The sequence below is a fragment of the Thamnophis sirtalis genome, unplaced genomic scaffold (genome assembly GCF_051295495.1).
Source record: "Thamnophis sirtalis isolate CommonGarterSnake01/CBP01778 unplaced genomic scaffold, rThaSir2_p1.2 scaffold_6, whole genome shotgun sequence".
Taxonomy (NCBI): Eukaryota; Metazoa; Chordata; class Lepidosauria; order Squamata; family Natricidae; genus Thamnophis; species Thamnophis sirtalis.
This window is the reverse complement of record NW_028261386.1, coordinates 101985667-102004636: the sequence shown is the minus strand read 5'-3', so window position 1 is coordinate 102004636 and position 18970 is coordinate 101985667. Positions and strand designations below refer to the sequence as shown.

At 41.6% G+C, this 18970-nt stretch overlaps 1 protein-coding gene and 1 pseudogene across 1 annotated transcript in view; one reads left to right on the top strand and one right to left on the bottom strand.

Moving 5' to 3' along the window:
- Positions 1 to 217: 217 nt before the first annotated feature.
- On the top strand, positions 218 to 11281 carry LOC148045125 (replication protein A 70 kDa DNA-binding subunit pseudogene; annotated as a pseudogene).
- Positions 11282 to 13670: 2389 nt separating this feature from the next.
- LOC148045124 (amine sulfotransferase-like) overlaps positions 13671 to 18970 on the bottom strand; it is a 12504-nt gene continuing 7204 nt past the window's right edge. The window contains exons 4-6 of the mRNA XM_087718586.1: positions 16428 to 16522; positions 15473 to 15653; positions 13671 to 13951 (exon numbers count right to left, since the gene is read on the bottom strand). Coding sequence (XP_087574712.1) covers positions 13827 to 13951; positions 15473 to 15653; positions 16428 to 16522 — 401 coding nt within the window. The 3' untranslated portion in view covers positions 13671 to 13826. The remainder of the gene's footprint in view (positions 13952 to 15472; positions 15654 to 16427; positions 16523 to 18970) is intronic.

Here is an 18970-nt window from a genome sequence, read left to right as displayed (position 1 = left end):
CTGCTCTTTGTCCTCCTGGAGAGGTTCCTGCAGCTTTACATTCTGAGTAAGTGGTATTTCTTTTATATCTCAGATGAATTTGAGAGGTATAGCCTTCATTTCTGCTTTAGCAATATTGTTGAACCTTTCACTTTGTGATACTGTCATAATATTCTTCCAGTCTCCAACAGTTCCTTATGAAAAAGAAGCAAAATCCAATTATTGATCCTAGCCTGCAATGTGTTCTCCTGAAAGGAGCTTTAGCATTGATGGTGGTCAGATGGTCCTATCACTGGAAGTGCTGGACATCTCTTTAGCCCTGCATATCTGGTATAATTTCTGGAACCACTGTTCTGTCTTTCCACAAGATCCAAATGCTATCTTTATCCTCTCATTGCACATTCATTCATCAATCAGTAAGTAAAAGAGCAGGTTTGTGGCTCAGCAATAACCACAACTGAGGTTTTATAGTAATACATTACCTTAGAGGTTTTTTCAACAGAAAGAGGATATATAAGCATGAATGGAATATAATTTAACCATATATTCCTTCTACAACAAGAAATGATATAAATACAGAGGGAGAACTAAATGAGTTTCCTGCCAATGAATATATAAAGCTGAAATTTAAATAAGCCCAGTCAGCCACAAGTTATATCATAAATATAGGAGGAAACATTTAAGAAGAATTAAGAGTTGATATGTTCAGGGGAAATGCTGAACCAGTACTGAAAAAAATTTGATTAATAACTGACCAGCAGCTGAGGGACTGTATGGTGAATGAACACAGGCAGAATCCCTCTCTCTCTATCTCTCTCCTCTAATTCAACTCAACCAGGTTATCTGAGGCAGGGGTCTCCAACCTTGGCAATTTTAAGACTTGTGGACTTCAACTCCCATTATTCCTCAGCCAGCAAAGTTCAGCAAAGTTTTAAAGTTGCCAAGGTTGGAGACCCCTGATCTGAAGGACTGTCTCTTGCTGGTCACATCTACCCGTCCTACCAGAGTGGGGAGGCAAGGAATATTGTGGGTCCCATCCCATAGAGGGAGATACACCTCATGGGATCCAGAAGAAGGGCCTTCTCCACAGTGTCTCCCTCTCTCTGGAACACCATCCCTCCAGAGATTAGACTGGCCCCAATTCTTTTTAGGAAGGTGATGAATACCTGGTGCTGCCAGTGGGCCTGGGGAACCCAGAGCAGAATGGATCCCATTAAATCGCTTGTGTGATGTGTTGTCACCAGGGCTGGGGGGATATTATACTATTTTATTAATTTATTATCTGATTATTTTCTTCTATTAGTTTTATTTTTAAAGATGATGTCTTTATATTTGTGTAAGTTGCCTTGAGTCTCCCAAATAGGTGGCAAAATAAAATTTCTAAATAAATAAACTGCTCTCTCCAACCTACTAGTCTGGTTCAACACTTTTTCAAAGCTATACCTCAGAATCTGGAGGATAAAGGGAAAACCCTCATTGGAAAGAATTATACTCTCCACTGCCCAAGCCAGAATGATCCTTCAACATCCAGAGAACCGAGGCCGTGGGCGCTGAGCTGATCCTGCCCTCCCCCCCCCCCGCCAGGATGATTGTACAACAGACAGAATGGGGTAGAACATTTGTCTCTCCCCAGAACAAACTAACCTGCCACCTTAGGAAGTGGAAAGTTGGTTAAACATTGGAATAGCTAAAGATGACATAGAGCTCCCTCAGGTAGTGAATATGCTGAGGACAAGAAGAGGTCAATGTCATGAGGACATAAAAGAAAAAAGGATTTTGAACTGTTTTTGTCCCATGGTTAGATGCAAGTGAGGAAAAGACTAAAGTTTGATTTTGTTCTGTTGGTATTACCTTTGCGTAGATGTTGTATGCTCTTTAGTCCAAAATGTTGTTCATAGACATTAATACTGTTTACCCTAGGATCGTCTTTCATGTTCTTGAATGTAGACATCTCCACGACTTTGTCCACTTCCTGGCTGCTCAGCATTTTTCCAATAAATTTGCATATTTGAAGTACTGCACCTCTATTTGCTTTTGAAATATTTCTATAGGTAAAAGTAAAGGTTCCCCTTGCACATATGTGCTAGTCATTCCTGACTCTAGGGGGCAGTGCTCATCTCCATTTCAAAGCCAGCACTGTCCAAAGATTTTCTCCGTGATCATGTGGCCGACATGACTAAACGGTGAAGGCGCAAAGGTGCTCTCTATTTTTCTACTTGCATTTTTTTTCATGCTTTTGAACTGCTAGGTTGGCAGAATCTGGGACAAGTAATGGGAGCTCACTCCATTATGCGGCATTAGGGATTCGAACAGCCAACCTTTCTGATCAACAAGCTCAGTGTCTTAGTCACTGAACCACTGCATCCCTTATTCTATAGGAGCCACTCTCAATTTAGAGTATGTTGCACTGAATTGAATGGAATTGATTTTTGAGTGAAAACATGGGTAACGAATATCTCTCACTATATCTTCATCAATTTCAGGTGAAACATATACATATGTATGTATGTGTATATGTATATATAAATAAGTGCATGCACATGCAGACATATAAACATACAAACCCACCCACATGAGTTATATATATAATGGACCTTTTATGTAATACTTTGTGATTTTCTCTGCATCCTTATAGACTCAGTATTATTCTAATGTGTTTTCTTGGTATTTTTTTTTCAATATAACAACAGAGATACTTACATGTTTGTCTTTTTGCCTTCAAATCAAATCAAAATAAAGTTTATGTATATATGGCTAGCTTTGTATTGCATTTTTATCTCATGTCCATTGCCTAGAAAGGTTACAGTGAGTTAGTTGGGTACCGTATAAACGAAATAACCAACCAACCAATCAATATGTATCCAAATCTATTGTGCTTTTTTCTTTGTGAACAAGCAATGTTATATAAAGCATAATCAGGAATCAGAAGTACAGTAGTAATACAAACAGGAAAGAACTAGAATCATGGTTAAATCTAGACTACAGCCATAACCATTTGCTTTATCTCTCCATACTCTTTCCAAACTCATCAACTTCATTCAAGTACATAATTCTCCTTATCCCCCTCCCTCTCTGTCTCCTACTCCTTCTTGCCTCTCCCTGCCCCCTACCTCCTCTTCATAGTGAGATTCAAATAATTTAACAACCTGTTCTCTGCCCTAATCACCAGCTGGGTGGGCATGGCTGCATCACCACCAGATGGATTTGTAACTGGCTGACCAACCGCACTCAACGTGTAGTCCTCAATGGAACTGCATCTTCCTGGAGGGAAGTATGCAGTGGAGTACCCCAAGGCTCTGTTTTAGGCCCAGTACTCTTCAACATCTTCATCAATGATTTGGATGAGGGAATAAATGGGGAACTCATCAAATTTGCAGATGACACCAAGCTGGCAGGAATAGCCAACACTCCAGAAGACAGGCTAAAGATACAGAAGGATCTTGACAAATGTGAACATTGGGCACTATCTAATAAAATGTAATTAAATAGTGAAAAGAGTAAGGTTCTACATTTAGGCAACAAAAACGAAATGCACAGGTACAGTATACTGTAGGTGGCACCTTGTTCAATAGTAGTAACTGTGAGAGGGATCTTGGAATCCTAGTGCACAACCATTTAAATATGAGCCAGCAGTGTGCATCAGCTGCCAAAAAAGTCAACACAGTTCTAGGCTACATAAACAGAGGGATAGGATCAAGATCACGTGAAGTGTTAATACCACTTTATAATGCCTTGGTAAGGCCACACTTGGAATACTGCATTCAGTTTTGGTTGCCACAATGTAGAAAAGATATGGAGACTCCAGAAAGAGTGCAAAGAAGAGCAACGAAGATGATTAGGGGACTGGAGACTAAAACACATGAAGAACAGTTGCATGAACTGGGTATATTTAGTTTAAGAGAAAGAAGGACTAGGGGAGACATGATAGCAGTGTTCCAATATCTCAGGGGTTGCCACAAAGAAGAGCGAGTCAAACTATTCTCCAAAGCACCTGAGGGTAGAACAAGAAGCAATGGATGGGGAAGGAGCCAATGTCGCCATGATACATTGTTTTGATTCGGCTGTCTGAATCCACTGATGACACTTTTGCCCCTGGATGGTCCGGCAGGACCTAAACTGTCCCAAAGAGATGGTGACTTGGAAGACAAGACTGATCGCAGGGATATCGCAAAGTCCCTGATCGACCCAAGGGGAGTGCTTCCAACCGGCGGCAAATAGGCAGCCCCCCCTGGCCTACATAGTTGGAGACAGCTCCACGGAAGATAGAATGAAATGAAAGTGTTTCTAGTGGTGAAGTTTTCTTTTCTTTTCTTTTAGAAGATTGCCCTAAGAAACTTTTCTTAAGCTTAATTAGTCCATTAAGCAAGAACAAAATGGCGTACTTAATCCCCAGTCGCCTTAGAAAGTTTTTTGCTCTTGCTTGTAATTTTTTGTGGATTGAGTGACTGCAACGCTCCTGTTTTTTCCGCTTGAGATGAAGGGATCTCTTTTTTCCTTATTTTCCCTTACTACTTTAACTTTTTTGGCTTAAATTAAAACTCTTTCTACTTCAATAAATTTCTTCCTCTTCTTGTTGCAATATTATACTGGAGATACTTAAGGAAAGAGGTTTTAAAAGAAATGAATCTGCCACTTGAAAGCCCAAATCTGAAGCTCTTTTTCTCTTGCTGCTGTAACAATGTTCTCTTTGTTTACTCTTATATTGACTGCGACTGTGCAACAACAAATAGTGGTGTGTGGAAAATACTTTGACAAGAATTGGAAAAGGGAAAAAAACTTCAGAACCCTTCTTCTTTAAAAGCCATAAAAGAACATTCATCTAAAATAAAAATAGATATATTCTTCAAAATCTGTGATAGGCTAGAGTGGCAGATTCTACCAAATTCCTCTTCTCTCCTTGCTCTTTCCCTATATTATTCTTTATTTTAAAAAATGGAACAATACTCAGATGAAGAAAACTTGTTAATTCAAAACATTTTGGCTGGACTTCCAAAAATCTCAGAAGGATTTGAGAGCTTCTACAAGAAATGAGACAGACTATGGGATATTACAGAAAAATATGATGGGGTTATAGCCACAGAAATTAAGGAAGTGAATGGAAATACAGAAAACAAAGATAAGAACTTAGATGAACTTATAAATGGAGTAAACGTGAGTGAAAGTGAAAAGAAGGGAAGCTGGAAAAGTGACTTTGATAATTTGGTGCTCCACCCCAAACTTCAAGATGTAGGAGAAAAAGAAAGAGCGAAAAAGATGGAGGTAATAAGACAAATCTATTCAGAAACAAACCTGACCACTAAAGTTAAGCTTACATTAATAACAACTCAAGGGCAACAAAACTACATGAGAGATCGTTTAAGCTTCAATGTGCGGAGAGAAGTCTCAAACCCTGGAAAGGTTTTGGACATAGAATTGGCACAACAACTGGCGAGAGATGAAAGGCTATTTTGTTACTGGAAAGATACTGGTTAAAAATGCCAGTTGATGGGGAAAAGCTAGTTAATTCTTGACTGATTATTAAGTAGAGATTATACTACCTTTTAGACTGTTTTAAATTACCATTGAATGTTTATCCATTAACATAAATTTACTATGATACTAATAGAGAAATAATAACCCTAGTTAGGATAAATAAGCAGACCATAGAAATACTAGTATACATTCTGGGTGATTGTCAAATAGAAATGTTAATATTTCTTAGATTGTCTTAGATGTCTAATGTTTATTTTCTTAGCCCGTAATTAACTAATTTGGGATTGAGAGAAAAATCCTATAAATCTTATTAATAAATCATTGTTTAAAGATGGTTATAAAGTTATAATATTGTGTGGGCCTGGATAGGAGAGGTGAGATAATTAGTAAATAACCTTTAGTTAACTACAATAATAACAATAAATGTTAATGGACAATATTTAATGATACATACAGGTGTGTTACGGGGTGGGGGAATGCTCAGATATCCTACTTAACCAAATTAATTTTAGAACATGTCATAAAGGTGTAATGGTATTGGAGATTTATTGAAATTGCAAATGAACACCAGTAGGTGGTTGTGTGCTCTAATATAAATGATTCTAGATAAAAACATGTTTAAACAATGGTAACCAAATGAGAATTATGGTACAGAGATAGTAAAATATATAACTTTTCTTTCTTGATTTAAAATGTACAACATTATTTGAATGAAGTATATGTAAGGACTGTGGAAGAAACGCACGGGATATATTTGTAACCAATTGATACACTTTCAACAAGATGTAACGAAAGATGATTTTTTTTCTTATTTTTCTTTCTGTTTAACTAAAACAATAATAACAATAATAACTATAACAATGAGTGGAAATTAATTAATTAAGGAGAGAACTGACAGTTAGAACAATTAGTCAGTGGAACAGTTTGCCTCCAGAGGTTGTGAATGCTCCAACACTGGAAGTCTTTAAGAAGATGTTGGATAGCCATTTGTCTGAAACTGTATAAGGTTTCCTGCCTAGGCAGGGGGTTGGGACTAGAAGACCTCCAAGGTCCCTTCCAACTCTGCTATTGTATTGTATTAATATATTTTATTAAAAGGCATAAGCTTTTGTGGGGTGCTACTAGGACCCTTCTGATAACATAGGGATCCACAAAACCTGGGTAGGTATGGCTGAGTCATGTGACTGGGTGGGAGTGACATTGAGTTGGTCATGCCCACCCACTCACATGACCACCAAGCCATGCCCAAGCCACGCCCCCCAAACCGGTAGTAAAAAAAATTGAATCACACCACTGAGCACAATCAAGTAGCAGGCACTGTGTACAGAAACATCTGCATAGCATATGGGCTAGACCCAGGGGTGAAATGCTACCAGTTTACGCCTGTTTGCCTGAACCAGTACTAAAAAATACTACTGGTTCGCAGAACCAGTAGTAAAAAATATTAAAAAAAGAAGAAAAAATGTTCTGACATCGCATGTTGCACAGCTGAGCTTTGGAACTTAAAAAAAAACTTTTTAAGTATTTTGTCTACTACAAGTTCTCCAGAAATGTGGGGGTGGGGTGGTCCATTTTTCCTCCCAGCAGCCTGCTAGGCCAAAAATGGGGGGTGGGTATCCGTTTTTGCTCCCAGCAGGCTTCCCTGAGGCCTGCTAGGCCAAAAACAGGTGGTGGTGGTCTGTTTTTGCTCCCAGCAGCCTTCCCTGATATAGGTTAGGTTAGGTTTATTTATAGGCCGCCCTTTTCCCTGAGGGGACTCAGGGCGGCTTACAACTTATATAGGAAGGGGAAACATACAAAGACATATAGGACAATACATAATTAAAAGAGTAAAGCAACATTCATTCAGCATTCGGGCGGGGATGGAATATAATCTTTAACCCCAGGTCTTGAGGGCTGTGCGGAAGGTCTGGAGGGTGGTGAGGGTACGAATCTCCACGGGGAGATCGTTCCAAAGGGTTGGAGCTGCTACTGAAAAGGCTCTCCTCCGCGTAGTTGCCAGTTGACACTGACTGGCAGATGGAACTCGGAGGAGGCCCAATCTATGCAATCTAATGGGTCATGAGGAGGTAATTGGCAGGAGGCGGTCTCTCAAGTACCTAGATCCACTACCATGAAGGGCTTTGTAGGTGGTAAGTAACACCTTGAAGCGCACCCGGAGATCAACAGGTAGCCAGCGCAGCTCGCAGAGGATAGGTGTTATGTGGGTGAACCGAGGTGCACCCACAATCACTCGCGTGGCTGCATTCTGGACTAGCTGAAGTCACCAGATACTCTTCAAGGGCAGCCCCATGTAGAGCACATTGCAGTATTCCAGCCTAGAGGTCACAAGGGCCCGAGTGACTGTTGTGAGAGCCTCCCGGTTCAGGTAGGGTCGCAACTGGTGCACCAGGCGAACCTGGGCAAATGCCCCCCTGGTCACAGCCGACAGGTGGTAATCAAAAGTCAGCTGTGGATCCAGAAGGACTCCCAAATTGCGAAACCTGTCTGAGGGGTGTAATATTTGACCCCCCAGCCTGAGTGATGGAACACTGGCCAAATTATTGGGAGGAAAACACAACAGCCACTCGGTCTTTTCCGGGTTGAGTACAAGCTTGTTAGCCCTCATCCAGTCTCTAATGGCTTCCAGACCCCGGTTCATCACGTCCACCGCTTCATTGAGTTGGCATGGGGCGGACAGATACAACTGCGTATCGTCCGCGTATTGGTGATATCTTATCCCATGCCTCCGAATGATCTCGCCCAGCGGTTTCATGTAGATGTTAAATAGTAGGGGGGACAGGACCGACCCCTGCAGCACCCCATATGTTAGGGGCCTAGGGGTCGATCTCTGCCCCCCGACCAACACCGACTGCGACCTGTCCGAGAGGTAGGAGGAGAACCACTGCAAAACAGTGCCACCCACTCCCACCTCCCGCAGTCGTCGCAGAAGGATACCATGGTCGATGGTATCGAAAGCCGCCGAGAGGTCAAGGAGAACTAAGATGGAGGCGTGGCCTCCATCCCTGGCTCTCCAGAGATCATCGGTCAATGCGACCAAAGCGGTTTCTGTGCTGTAACCAGGTCTGAAGCCAGACTGGAATGGGTCTAGGTAGCTGGTTTCCTCCAAGGACCGCTGAAGCTAGGCGTCTCCTCCGGCGCTTCCTCTCCCGGAGCTCCTCGGTGAACCAAGGAGGCCTCCGGGATCTGCCACCTCGGAGTGGCCGTAGTGGCGCAATCCGGTCAAGGGACTCCGATGCTGCTGAGTGCCAGGCAGCAACCAGAATCTCCACCGGACTGTGGGCGAGAGTATCAGGAATAACCCCAAGTTTCGTCTGGAACCTCGCAGGGTCCATCAGTCGCCTGGGGCGGAACCACCTGGTCGGTTCCTCCACCCTACAGTGGGTGTTTGGTCTCCGGAAGTCAAGCCTCAGTAGGCAGTGGTCTGACCATGACAGGGGTATGATCTCGTTACCCCTCAGACCAAGATCACAAGTCCACTGCTCCAAGAGAAATACGAGGTCGACCCGCAGAGTGGGTTGGGCCCCGAATTACTTGGGTCAAGCCCATGGCTGTCATGGAAGCCATGAACTCCTGCGCCCCATCAGAGTGTTCACCGAGCGAAGGCAAATTGAAATCCCCCAGGACCATAAGCCTGGGGAACTCAATTGCCAGCTCGGCTACTGACTCGAGGAGCGAGGGGAGGGCTGCTGCAACGCTGTTGGGAGGCAGGTACGTTAGCAGCAGACCCACTTGACCCTTGAGGTCCAACATATGTATAGGTATGTATAGGTATAGATATGTATAGGTATGTATAGATATGTATGTATGTATAGATATGTATAGGTATTTATAGATATGTATGTATGTATAGATATGTATAGGTGATGCCCCAGCCATCAAAAGTATTGCTTGTGTTGTGTTTGATTATTAATTCTATGTAAGGCTTTGACATTAACATCTCTTTTTAAAGAACAGCCTGTCATGGAGACCTGAATGTCAGGCTACCCTACTTCCTCCTCAGGGGTGGGTTGCTGCCAGTCCCCTCCAGTTCTCGCAAACCGGTTAGTCACCGGACCTGGAAGTAAGTTTGTCCCGCCCCCGGCTCTGTATACCCATCCTGGCCAGCCGGTATTTTGTCCCTTCTGTCTCCCCGTTGCTCAGAAAAGCAACTTCGGGAAGGTCCTTTGCTAGCAGGCAGGTTCTAGGATGCCTGTCACAGAGAAGAGGAGACTGATTTATCTCCAGAGAGTAGGACAAGAAGTAATGGATGGAAGGTTTGCTAAAGAGAGATCCAACTTAGAAATAAGGAGAAATTTTCCTCTGAAATAAGGAGAAATATTCCACTGATTAATTGTTAGAACAATTAATCAGTGGAATAGGTTGCCTCCTGGAGTTGTAGGTGTTCCCTCATTGGAAATTTTCAAAAATACACCGAATGGCCATTTGACCAGGATTATATAAGGTCTCTTGCCTTGTGTGGGGAATTGGACAAAACTTCCTTTAAGGTCCCTTTCACCCCTATGAAAGCATATTCCATTTTCTAAGGGAAATCAGCATCTGCTTTAGACTGGTGCAGGAACAGCTCTCCCCTTTCCTTCATCACTATGCATTTTTTAAACTTCTGTAGGCAGGAATAGCAGAGCATGATGGACAGCTGATGCTGTAGTCCTGTACTTCCTTAGTGAGGGGTTTTGAAAGAGTCTGAGTCTTACCAGTCCAAGTGGACCATTTGTGCCTGGGTGACCCAGAAGGGTCAGAACCACACCTGGAGCAACACCCGTAGCGAAGGGAAGCTCTTCTCCATAGAGATGGTGGACGAGAGCAGTGAGATCCGAGAGATGGCCTTTAATGACCAAGTGGACAAGTTTTTCCCTCTCCTGGAGTTGAATAATGTCTACTACTCCAAGGGCAACCTGAAGATGGCCAACAAGCAATACACCTTCATGAGTATGAGATCGCCTTCTCCAACGAGACCTCCATCATTCCCTGCGAGGACACCGAGCATCTGCCCTCAGTGCAGTTCTACTTCGTGGCCATCAGGGACTTGGGGAGCACCAGTAAGATCCTCCCTCCTGGACCTCAGAAGGTCACCATCAAGTCTTCCATCCGGGAGGTCTGCAAGAGGGAGCTGCATCTGGTGAACATGTCAGACAAGACCATGACCGTCACTCTCTGGGGCATGGATGTGGAAAAGTTTGATGACTCCCAGCAGTTGGTGGTGGCCATCCAGAGGGCCCGAGTCTTAGACTTTGGGTGGCGGAGTCTCTCCTTGGTTTCCTCCAGCACCCTCCTGGTGAACCCCGACTGCCCACAGTCCTTCAAGCTGCGGAGCTGGTTTGATTCGAAAGGGAAGCACCAGGAGTCTGTCTCCATCTCTTTGGGGCGGGGGGGGTTGGCAGCCGGGAGCAGCTCCAACTGGAAGACCCTGAGTGAGGCCAAGGCAGAGAACCTGGGCCAAGGAGATAAGGCTGACTACTTCAGCTGCGTGGACACAGTAGTGTACCTGCGCAAGGAGAACTGCATGTATCAGGACTGCAACAAGAAGGTGATTGACAAGCAGAACAGCCTCTACCACTGTGAGAAGTGTGACCAGAAGTTCCACAACTTCAAGTACCACATGATCCTGTTGGCAAACATTGCGGACTTCCAGACAACCAGTGCTGACCTGCTTCCAGGAGTCTGCGGAGGCCATCCTCTGGCAGAACACGGCTTACCTGGGGTAGCTGAAGGAGAAGAACAAGTACACTTTTGATGAGGCCAGAACGCTAACTTTACCTCCTACGAATTCTAGATCCGAGTCAAGCTGGACACATTCAATGATGAGGATTTCTTAAGTAGTTCTGTTTAGCACCTCTAATTTTTTGTGCCAATTCCTCCTTTTCCAGAAGGTCCACTTTGTGCTTATTTGTGTCCATTTCTATTTTAATATATTTCTTTTGTGGGAATTTCTGTAGCTCTTTTTCAAGCATCTTATAGTCATTTTCTAAACCTTTGAAGGTTTGTCTTTTCTTTATATTTCTCTTTCTTGTATAATCTATTATCAAATCTCTGGTAACCAGTGACGTGCAGTGAGGTTTATGGCTGGTGAGGCACTGATGTCATCACAATCAGATTTACAAACATTAAAATCCTACAAATTATCTTATCCAGGCAGCAGTTAAAGGGTTATGTTTAAGGTCTCATATCAGCATTCTTTACACATACTGTAGCACACAAAAAAGCACATTTGCCATCAGAGCAGATGTTGGGGAGGGGGGCAAGGAGAAAAAGGGTCCACTCCCTCTCTCTCAGACCCCCAGGAAGGAAGGAAGGAAGGAAGGGAAGGAAGGGGGAGGGAAAGGAAAGGAAATGAGAAAGAAGAAAAAGGAAAGGAAAAGAGAAAGGAAAGGAAAAAGGAAAGGAAATGGCAAAGAAGAAAGGAAAGGATGAAGAAGAGGGGAAGGGAAAAGAAAAAAAGAAGGGAAAGGAAATAAGGGGAAAAAAGGAGAAAGGAAAGGAAAAAGGAAAGGAAATAGAAAAGAAGGAAAGGAAAAAGGAAAGGAAATGGCAAAGAAGAAAGGAAAGGATGAAGAAGTGAGGGGAAGAAGAAGGAGAAAGGAAAGGAGAAAGAAAAGGAGAAAGGAAAGGAAAAAAGAAAGGAGAAGAGAAAGAAAGGGAAAAGGAAAGGAAGATAGAAGAAGGACAGAAAGGGAAAGGAAAGAATGGAATGGATTGTTACTGCTCAAAAATCAAATATCAAGATCCCGTTGACTACTTTGGCTCAGGCAGTCCAATTCCATGCTGCTTCCCTGTCTCCACAAAGCGAAGGGAGAAGTCGACACAATGCCTGAGAAACACTGGATATGCAGAGAAATGCAGGCTACAACCAACGAAGCCCCAGAGGACCAATGAGAATTCTCCCTTCTGCAGCATCATCAGTCTCTGGGCAGAGTCTTCCTTGACTTCAGGAGAGAGTTCGATGCAGAGAGAGGAGGGAGGGAGTGGGAATATTTTAAATCATTTTAACACATTAAAAAACACTGTGTGGCAGTTGGAAACTGGTGCACGGTGTTTTCTTGTGCTCACCTTAGAGGGATGATTGCCCACTGACTAATCCACCTATTTATTGGAAGCTTTGGTAGGCTCGCATTCCCCCCCCCAATCTTCCTCCCTTTGCAATTCATGCAACGTTAACTCAACAGAGAAGACTCAATCCAAATGGCAAATATTAAAGAAAAAAGAAAAAGAGGACATCTTCCCCTGCCTCCCCTAACTGAACGTCACTGCTGGTAACAGCCTTCATTGTATCTCAAATGTTCTGCATAGATGTATCTTCTTTTCTGTTTTCTTTAAAAAGGAAGGCCAATTCTTTTTCCATTTTCTATACAAAGTTCTTCTCTTTTAATATAGTATTATTTACAGTATATACAACTGTGTTCCTTTCCCTATCATGCCTCAGCTAAGCAACCTTGAAGAGAACAGCTTTGGTCTAAACATTCATGCAACAAAGTAAAAATAAAAACATTGTTTCAAATCCACTAGGTGGCAGTGAAAATTGTTACCCACTCTCAATCTTTATAAGCTCTGCCTTTACTTTTCTTTTAGAAAAAAAAGAAAAAACGTGTAATTCATTAAGCCAAAAAGAAATAAAGTAAAAAAAGTATTTTTAAACCTTTAAAACTTATTCCATGTTTCCAAAGAGTCCAATGAAAAGAATAAGAAAAACGGGCAAAGAGCCAATCCACTTTAAAAAGTAAATTGCAGTGAAAGTCCAATCCAGCTTCCCATAGTAAAAAGGGAAAAAAAACACAACGGAAGCCTTCAATTAATCATACCTCAAGTCCTCCGCTTGCTCTCTTCTCAATCCTTATTTTAAATTAAATCTCAAAAATTAGGGTGTTCTCTCTCCAATTAAGAAAAAATTAAATCTCTCACCAAAAGACATGCTTCTCTCTCCTGCCCTTGCATTCTGAGCTGTCAGCAGTTCCAGCACTCTAATGGTGACTCGTAGTTGCTGCCAAAAGAGGCTTTTCCCCAGATCACCAGAGACTTTGCGGATGTCTCTGGGATCTACAGGAATACTTCTACCTATTACCATCTCTGCGGGACAGTTTAGGTCCAGTTGGACTGTCCAGGCGACCTGAGTTCGGCAGCGATCCCAGAGCTACCAGGAAAGTCCGTTGTTTCACACCGACGTCTAGCCCCTCATCTCCACTATTAACTGTTTTCTGCAGTTTCTATTACATGAAATAATAGCATAGAATTTAATGTTGCTTTATTCTATGATCTCTGCAAAGTTGAGAATTAAACATTCCAAAATTATATAAAGACCATTTTTGGAAGGTCATCTCTGATTTAAGATATTTGAAGGTGTGTATCAGACATTATTTTCCTCTACTGAGCTGGAAATAGCCTTATGGATCCTCCTGAATATCCCAGCAGAACTTGAAAGGCAGCTTTTCCATCCTCTCCTTAAAGACATGGTCAAACCTTTCACTCTGGGCAACAGTCATGATGTTCTTCCAGTCCCCAACAATGCCTGGAAAGCAGTGGTTAAAAAATGTCAACAGTTTAATGGTTTGCAAACATATATTTTGTATTCAATTAAACTAGAGGCTATTTATGTCATCCTATCACCAAAATGAATGTGTGTGTGAGTGTATAGAAATATATGTATGTTTGTGTGTATGTGTATGAACAAACAAACACACACACACACAAACATTGTATATATCTATATCTTTAGAGCTTCAGGAGGGGACTATAGGAATGAAGGTCAAAGGTCTTCCAGATGTGGTTTCTAGTCTCCAATTACCATGCCTGTTATCGGTTTCATGGAGTCTTAGAAAGAGGGTAATAGATTGAAAAATCGGGAACATTGCATATCCCTATGTTATCAGTGGAATGTCTAGCTCCCTGTCCATCAAACAATATATACAAATCTGTATTTCTAATTTTTGGGCAGGAAGCTGGTTCCGTACTATTTTAACTAGAGTTGGACTACAGAGTGAAGTTTGATAGAAGGGTAAAGATTTCTAAATATAACAGGTCAAGTGATTTCTCTGGTATAAGCATCTTGTTCTGGGAAGTCATGGAACCAATGGTCTGCCAGTGAAGTTATAAATGGTCTGGAGTTCATCCTGTTGGAACCGGTCCCATAATTAATTAAAATAATTGATGGGGGATTTTTTTAGCATTGGCTGTGTCCTGCCAATGGTCTAAGGAGGCAGCTCTAAGACTGGAGGAGATGCTCAGGGTAGAGAGCAAAGAAGATGTCTCCCCAACAGGCTAAAGTGAACAGTATTCAAACAATCTCATTCCTAAAGGATCATTAGTCTGTGCAAGCAACAGACCAGAAATTGCAACTGTCAGATTATATCCATGGCAAAAAACCTGTCAGGATAAAACGGAGTACACCAATTTAACATTGGTACAGCTAAGAAAGCCTTATAGTTGCCTCAGTTTAGTGCAACATCATGAAGAGACAGCAGAAAGAGAAGTTGTTAGAAAATGTACATATCACTCAGGGATGGGCTGCTGGTGGTTCGTAGGGTTTCGGGAGAACCTCTAGCTAAGATTCTTTTCAGTTCCGAGAACCCTCAAATCCCACTCCTGGCTGGCCCTGCCCACCCCATCCTGCTTGTCCCAGGAGTTCCCACATAGCCCGTTTTCGATGCAGGTAAGTGTAGTTCATGCATGAAGGCTCGGGAAGGGTGAAAAACGGACCTACCAAAAGTTTGGGAAGGCCAGAAAAGGGCCCACTTCCTGCCTCCAGAAGACCTCCTGAGCCTGAGGAGGTCATTTTCGCCCTCCTGGAGGCTCGAAGAATGCCTTCAGAGCCTGGGGAGAACAAATCACCTACCCCCTCTGTGGTGCAGGAGGTCAGCTAGGCCATGGCCACCATGCCCATGCCCACCCAGCAACCTGGCGGAGAACCGCTTGCTAAAATTTTTGAAGCCCAACCCTGATACCACTCTACAAAAAGTGCCTTTTAGATGAAGGTGGCAATCCTGGCATATTCATAAGCATACCCCTAGAGTATAAATTTCTATGGATTTACCTTTACGAAGAAAGACCCCTTTGCTAGAATCTATAAAGATAGGATCCAGGACTGCATAGTTTGTTCTAGAATCTGCCTTCATGTTATCAAATGTAGCTTTATGCACCACAACATCCACCTCCTTTTCAGTCAGTTCTTTTCCTAGGAAATTGCATATTTTCAGTACAGAACTTCTCAGATCCTGAAATTTGATACAGCTTTATATTAGTTCATCCATAACAATAGAGAAAAGATGGAAAATGTGGCTGATATATCTGGGGAATTCTAAAGATTATCACTATCTTATACATATTTCACATATCAATGCTGTCTTTCACTTCCCCTACTTTAATTCTTTTCTTACAGAAAACAATTATTTGAATATTAAATCATTTGTATTTTTTTTAAAAATGTACAATATTCATTAAACACAGAAACCCGTCCATAGAATTGTTGCTAAAGGTTTCCAAGAGACAAGTTGTTGAGAAACATTTTTGGTTCTCAATATATTTATGATACAGAATTTTACATTCTTAGCAATCTTGCTGCAACTTAAGCTGGACAGTTCTCCAACCAAACTAAATGAATGTTTTGGTCTCTCTTGAAAATGCACTTGAGTTGAGTCAACCTTCTTTGAGCCCGAAGAGGAGAACATTATTTACTTTATTTTATTGATTAAATTCATATCTTGATCATCTCACCAAGTGTTCCCAAAAATGCCTTAAAATAAAACTTTTGGATACCAAGATGACCACATTCTAGTTTCATGGATCCTCCTTCTTGTTGAAGAGAGGGCTCTTATGTTTCTTCAAATATCTCATCGGTCCTCCAGGAGTTCACAGAAATAACCAAGAGTGGTTCACTCAACTCTACTACTACTTCTTGGAATTTATTATTCTATACATCCCATCATTTCTAAACCTTTCTGTACTTATTTTTTCTTCATGTCGCACCACACAAAATAGACACATCTTACCTTTTTCATTTCTTCATAAGAAAGGAAGAGAATATTGAAATCATCCTTATGATTGAACCAGCCTTCTATATGGTCTAGCCATAAACTACTCCACACTGATAGGAGAGAAATGAATTTGGCATAATTATGAGTGGAATCTTCAAAGTCACTTGGTTTAATGGTTTAGCTGGGCACTGCAATGTTTCAGCTAACAATCCATCTTAGGGATACATTCTGACTGCTTGAATTTCTTCCATTTATTTTTATGACCTGATGGACCTACACATGAAAGCTCAACTGAGAGCCCACCCTAATAACACTGAATGCGGAGAGGAGAGAGAAGGAATGGGAGCCATAACAAATGTGGTTGCATACTCTCACTTGCTAAAGGGAGAGTTTTGTCAAGATGCTGCTATATTGTTTTGTTTCTTTTGCTTTTCTTTATTTGGATCTTTGGGCATTCTGAATTAATTTTTTATACATTTGCAAATACCAGACTTTATTCCATTAGCTCTCTTCTGTGTCCAACCCTTAAATGCTCCCCATGTGACTTCATGTTAGAGAGTATTTGTTTTTTTTAGTTTTCTTATATATATATATTTTAAATATAACTCTCTACTTTTTAAAATGAACATTGATTTGTATTAATTTTAGATTCTGTCTGTTATTCCCAACATAATCACACCCTGATTAATGAGATGCAGTAACTCAATGGCTTCATGATGGTCTCTGCTCCAAAAGTCCTAGCATTGCATGGTGGGGTGAGCTCCCATCACTTGCCTCAGCTTCTGACCTCCTGGCACTTTGACAGCATGTTCTATGATACCTACATAAATAGATACCACTTCGGTGGGGAGATGAGTTGGCTCATGAGTTGTCCGCTTGCAAGGGGGCTATGGTGAAGGAGGGGGCCATTGGATGAGGCTGCAAGAAGATCCACTCATCTTTCATTCTGGTGTAAAGCCAGCTTGCCCTCCTGTAGTGCACTTTGGGAAGTGTGCGAGCATGTCCCACAACAGAGCTGGTAAATTGGCAGCCAAACTATTATTCTGCAATAGCATTGCAGTCTCCTGACTAATATAACAGTGATGATGATGATGATGATGATGATGATGATGATGATGATGGCGGCATGCAGTTTAGAATTGACAAGTGTACATCAATGGCAATCAAAGCAGGCAAGGTCCTAGAAGTTGATGGAATAGAACTTGAGAATGAAGAAATGATAAAGGCAGTAAAACCAGAAGAAGGTTACAAGTACTGAGGGATTTTAGAGGCCTCTGACTTAATGCATAATAAAGTCAAGGAATCAACTTCAGCCAAGTACATTCGACGAATTTGCAAGATATTAAAGTCCAAAGGGTGGTCAAGGACTCCTACAAGTAAAGCAGACTGTGGAAGAAGAAAGACACAGCTTGAATGACTACATCCAGAAAAGTGAAGAACTAGTGATTAAGGAAGTAAATAAAGGCGGCCTTTTAAAGACAACTAAGTAAAAAGCTGAATATGAGAAAGAAGTAATTGAGAAGCACTGAAAAAAGAAACAGAAGGCTTTATTTTGGCAGCTCAAGAACAAGCCTTAGCCACAAACTGCATGAAGGCAAAAATTCAACATGTTACCACCAACAGCAAATGTCACCTTTGTAATGAGAAAGACGAGACAGTCGACCACTTCAGTGCAGCAAAATTTCACAAACTGACTAGTTACAATGCCATGACTGCGTTGCTAAGATCATTCACTGGAAATTGTGCCAAAAGTTTGGTTTTCAGTACAGCAAAAACCACTAGGAACATCAGATTCAGAAGGTTTTAGAGAATGAAAAAGTCAAAATCTTGTGGGAGAATTCTTCAGAATTCAGACTGACAGGCACTTGGCCCACAACAAACCTGACATAACAATAGTTGAAAAGAAAAAAGTATGGTTCATTGATATTGCAATACCTGGAGATGCACGAATTGAAGATAAACAGCAAGAAAAAATCACAAAGTACTGGGACTTGCAAATTGAAGTTGAGCGACTATGGAAAAAGAAATCATATGTTGTTCCAATTGTAATTGGAGCCCTTGGAGCAATACCTAAAGGGCTACCTCGCTATTTGGAAATTTTAAATTTATCAGACTTGAACATTCTGATTCTACAAAAAACCACCCTACTTGGAACAGCTTATATCCTCCGACGTTACCTTAACAGTTCCTAGGTCCTTGGTTAAGACTGTTGAGCTACCAAACAGCCCCAAAGGCTGTGAATCTCACCAAAGATTAACCACATAATATCAATAATAATAACAACAGCAACAGCAAAAGCAACAATGACAGCAACAACAATAATAATACACCCTGGTTTTAAATCCATCAACTTATTCCCCTCCATTTCCCCCCATTTTAATGTATCCTTGTATTTGTTCTCACTCTCCCTTAATAAGCTGCCTTCTCTCCCCTCTCCCATCCATTTTTGCATGGCAAATTATTCTAGGAATCCTGCATTCTTCTTCACTCATCCATCCCATTATAAACTGTTTGCATACAGTTTATGCAAATTATTGAATGAGGATTGAAAATAACTA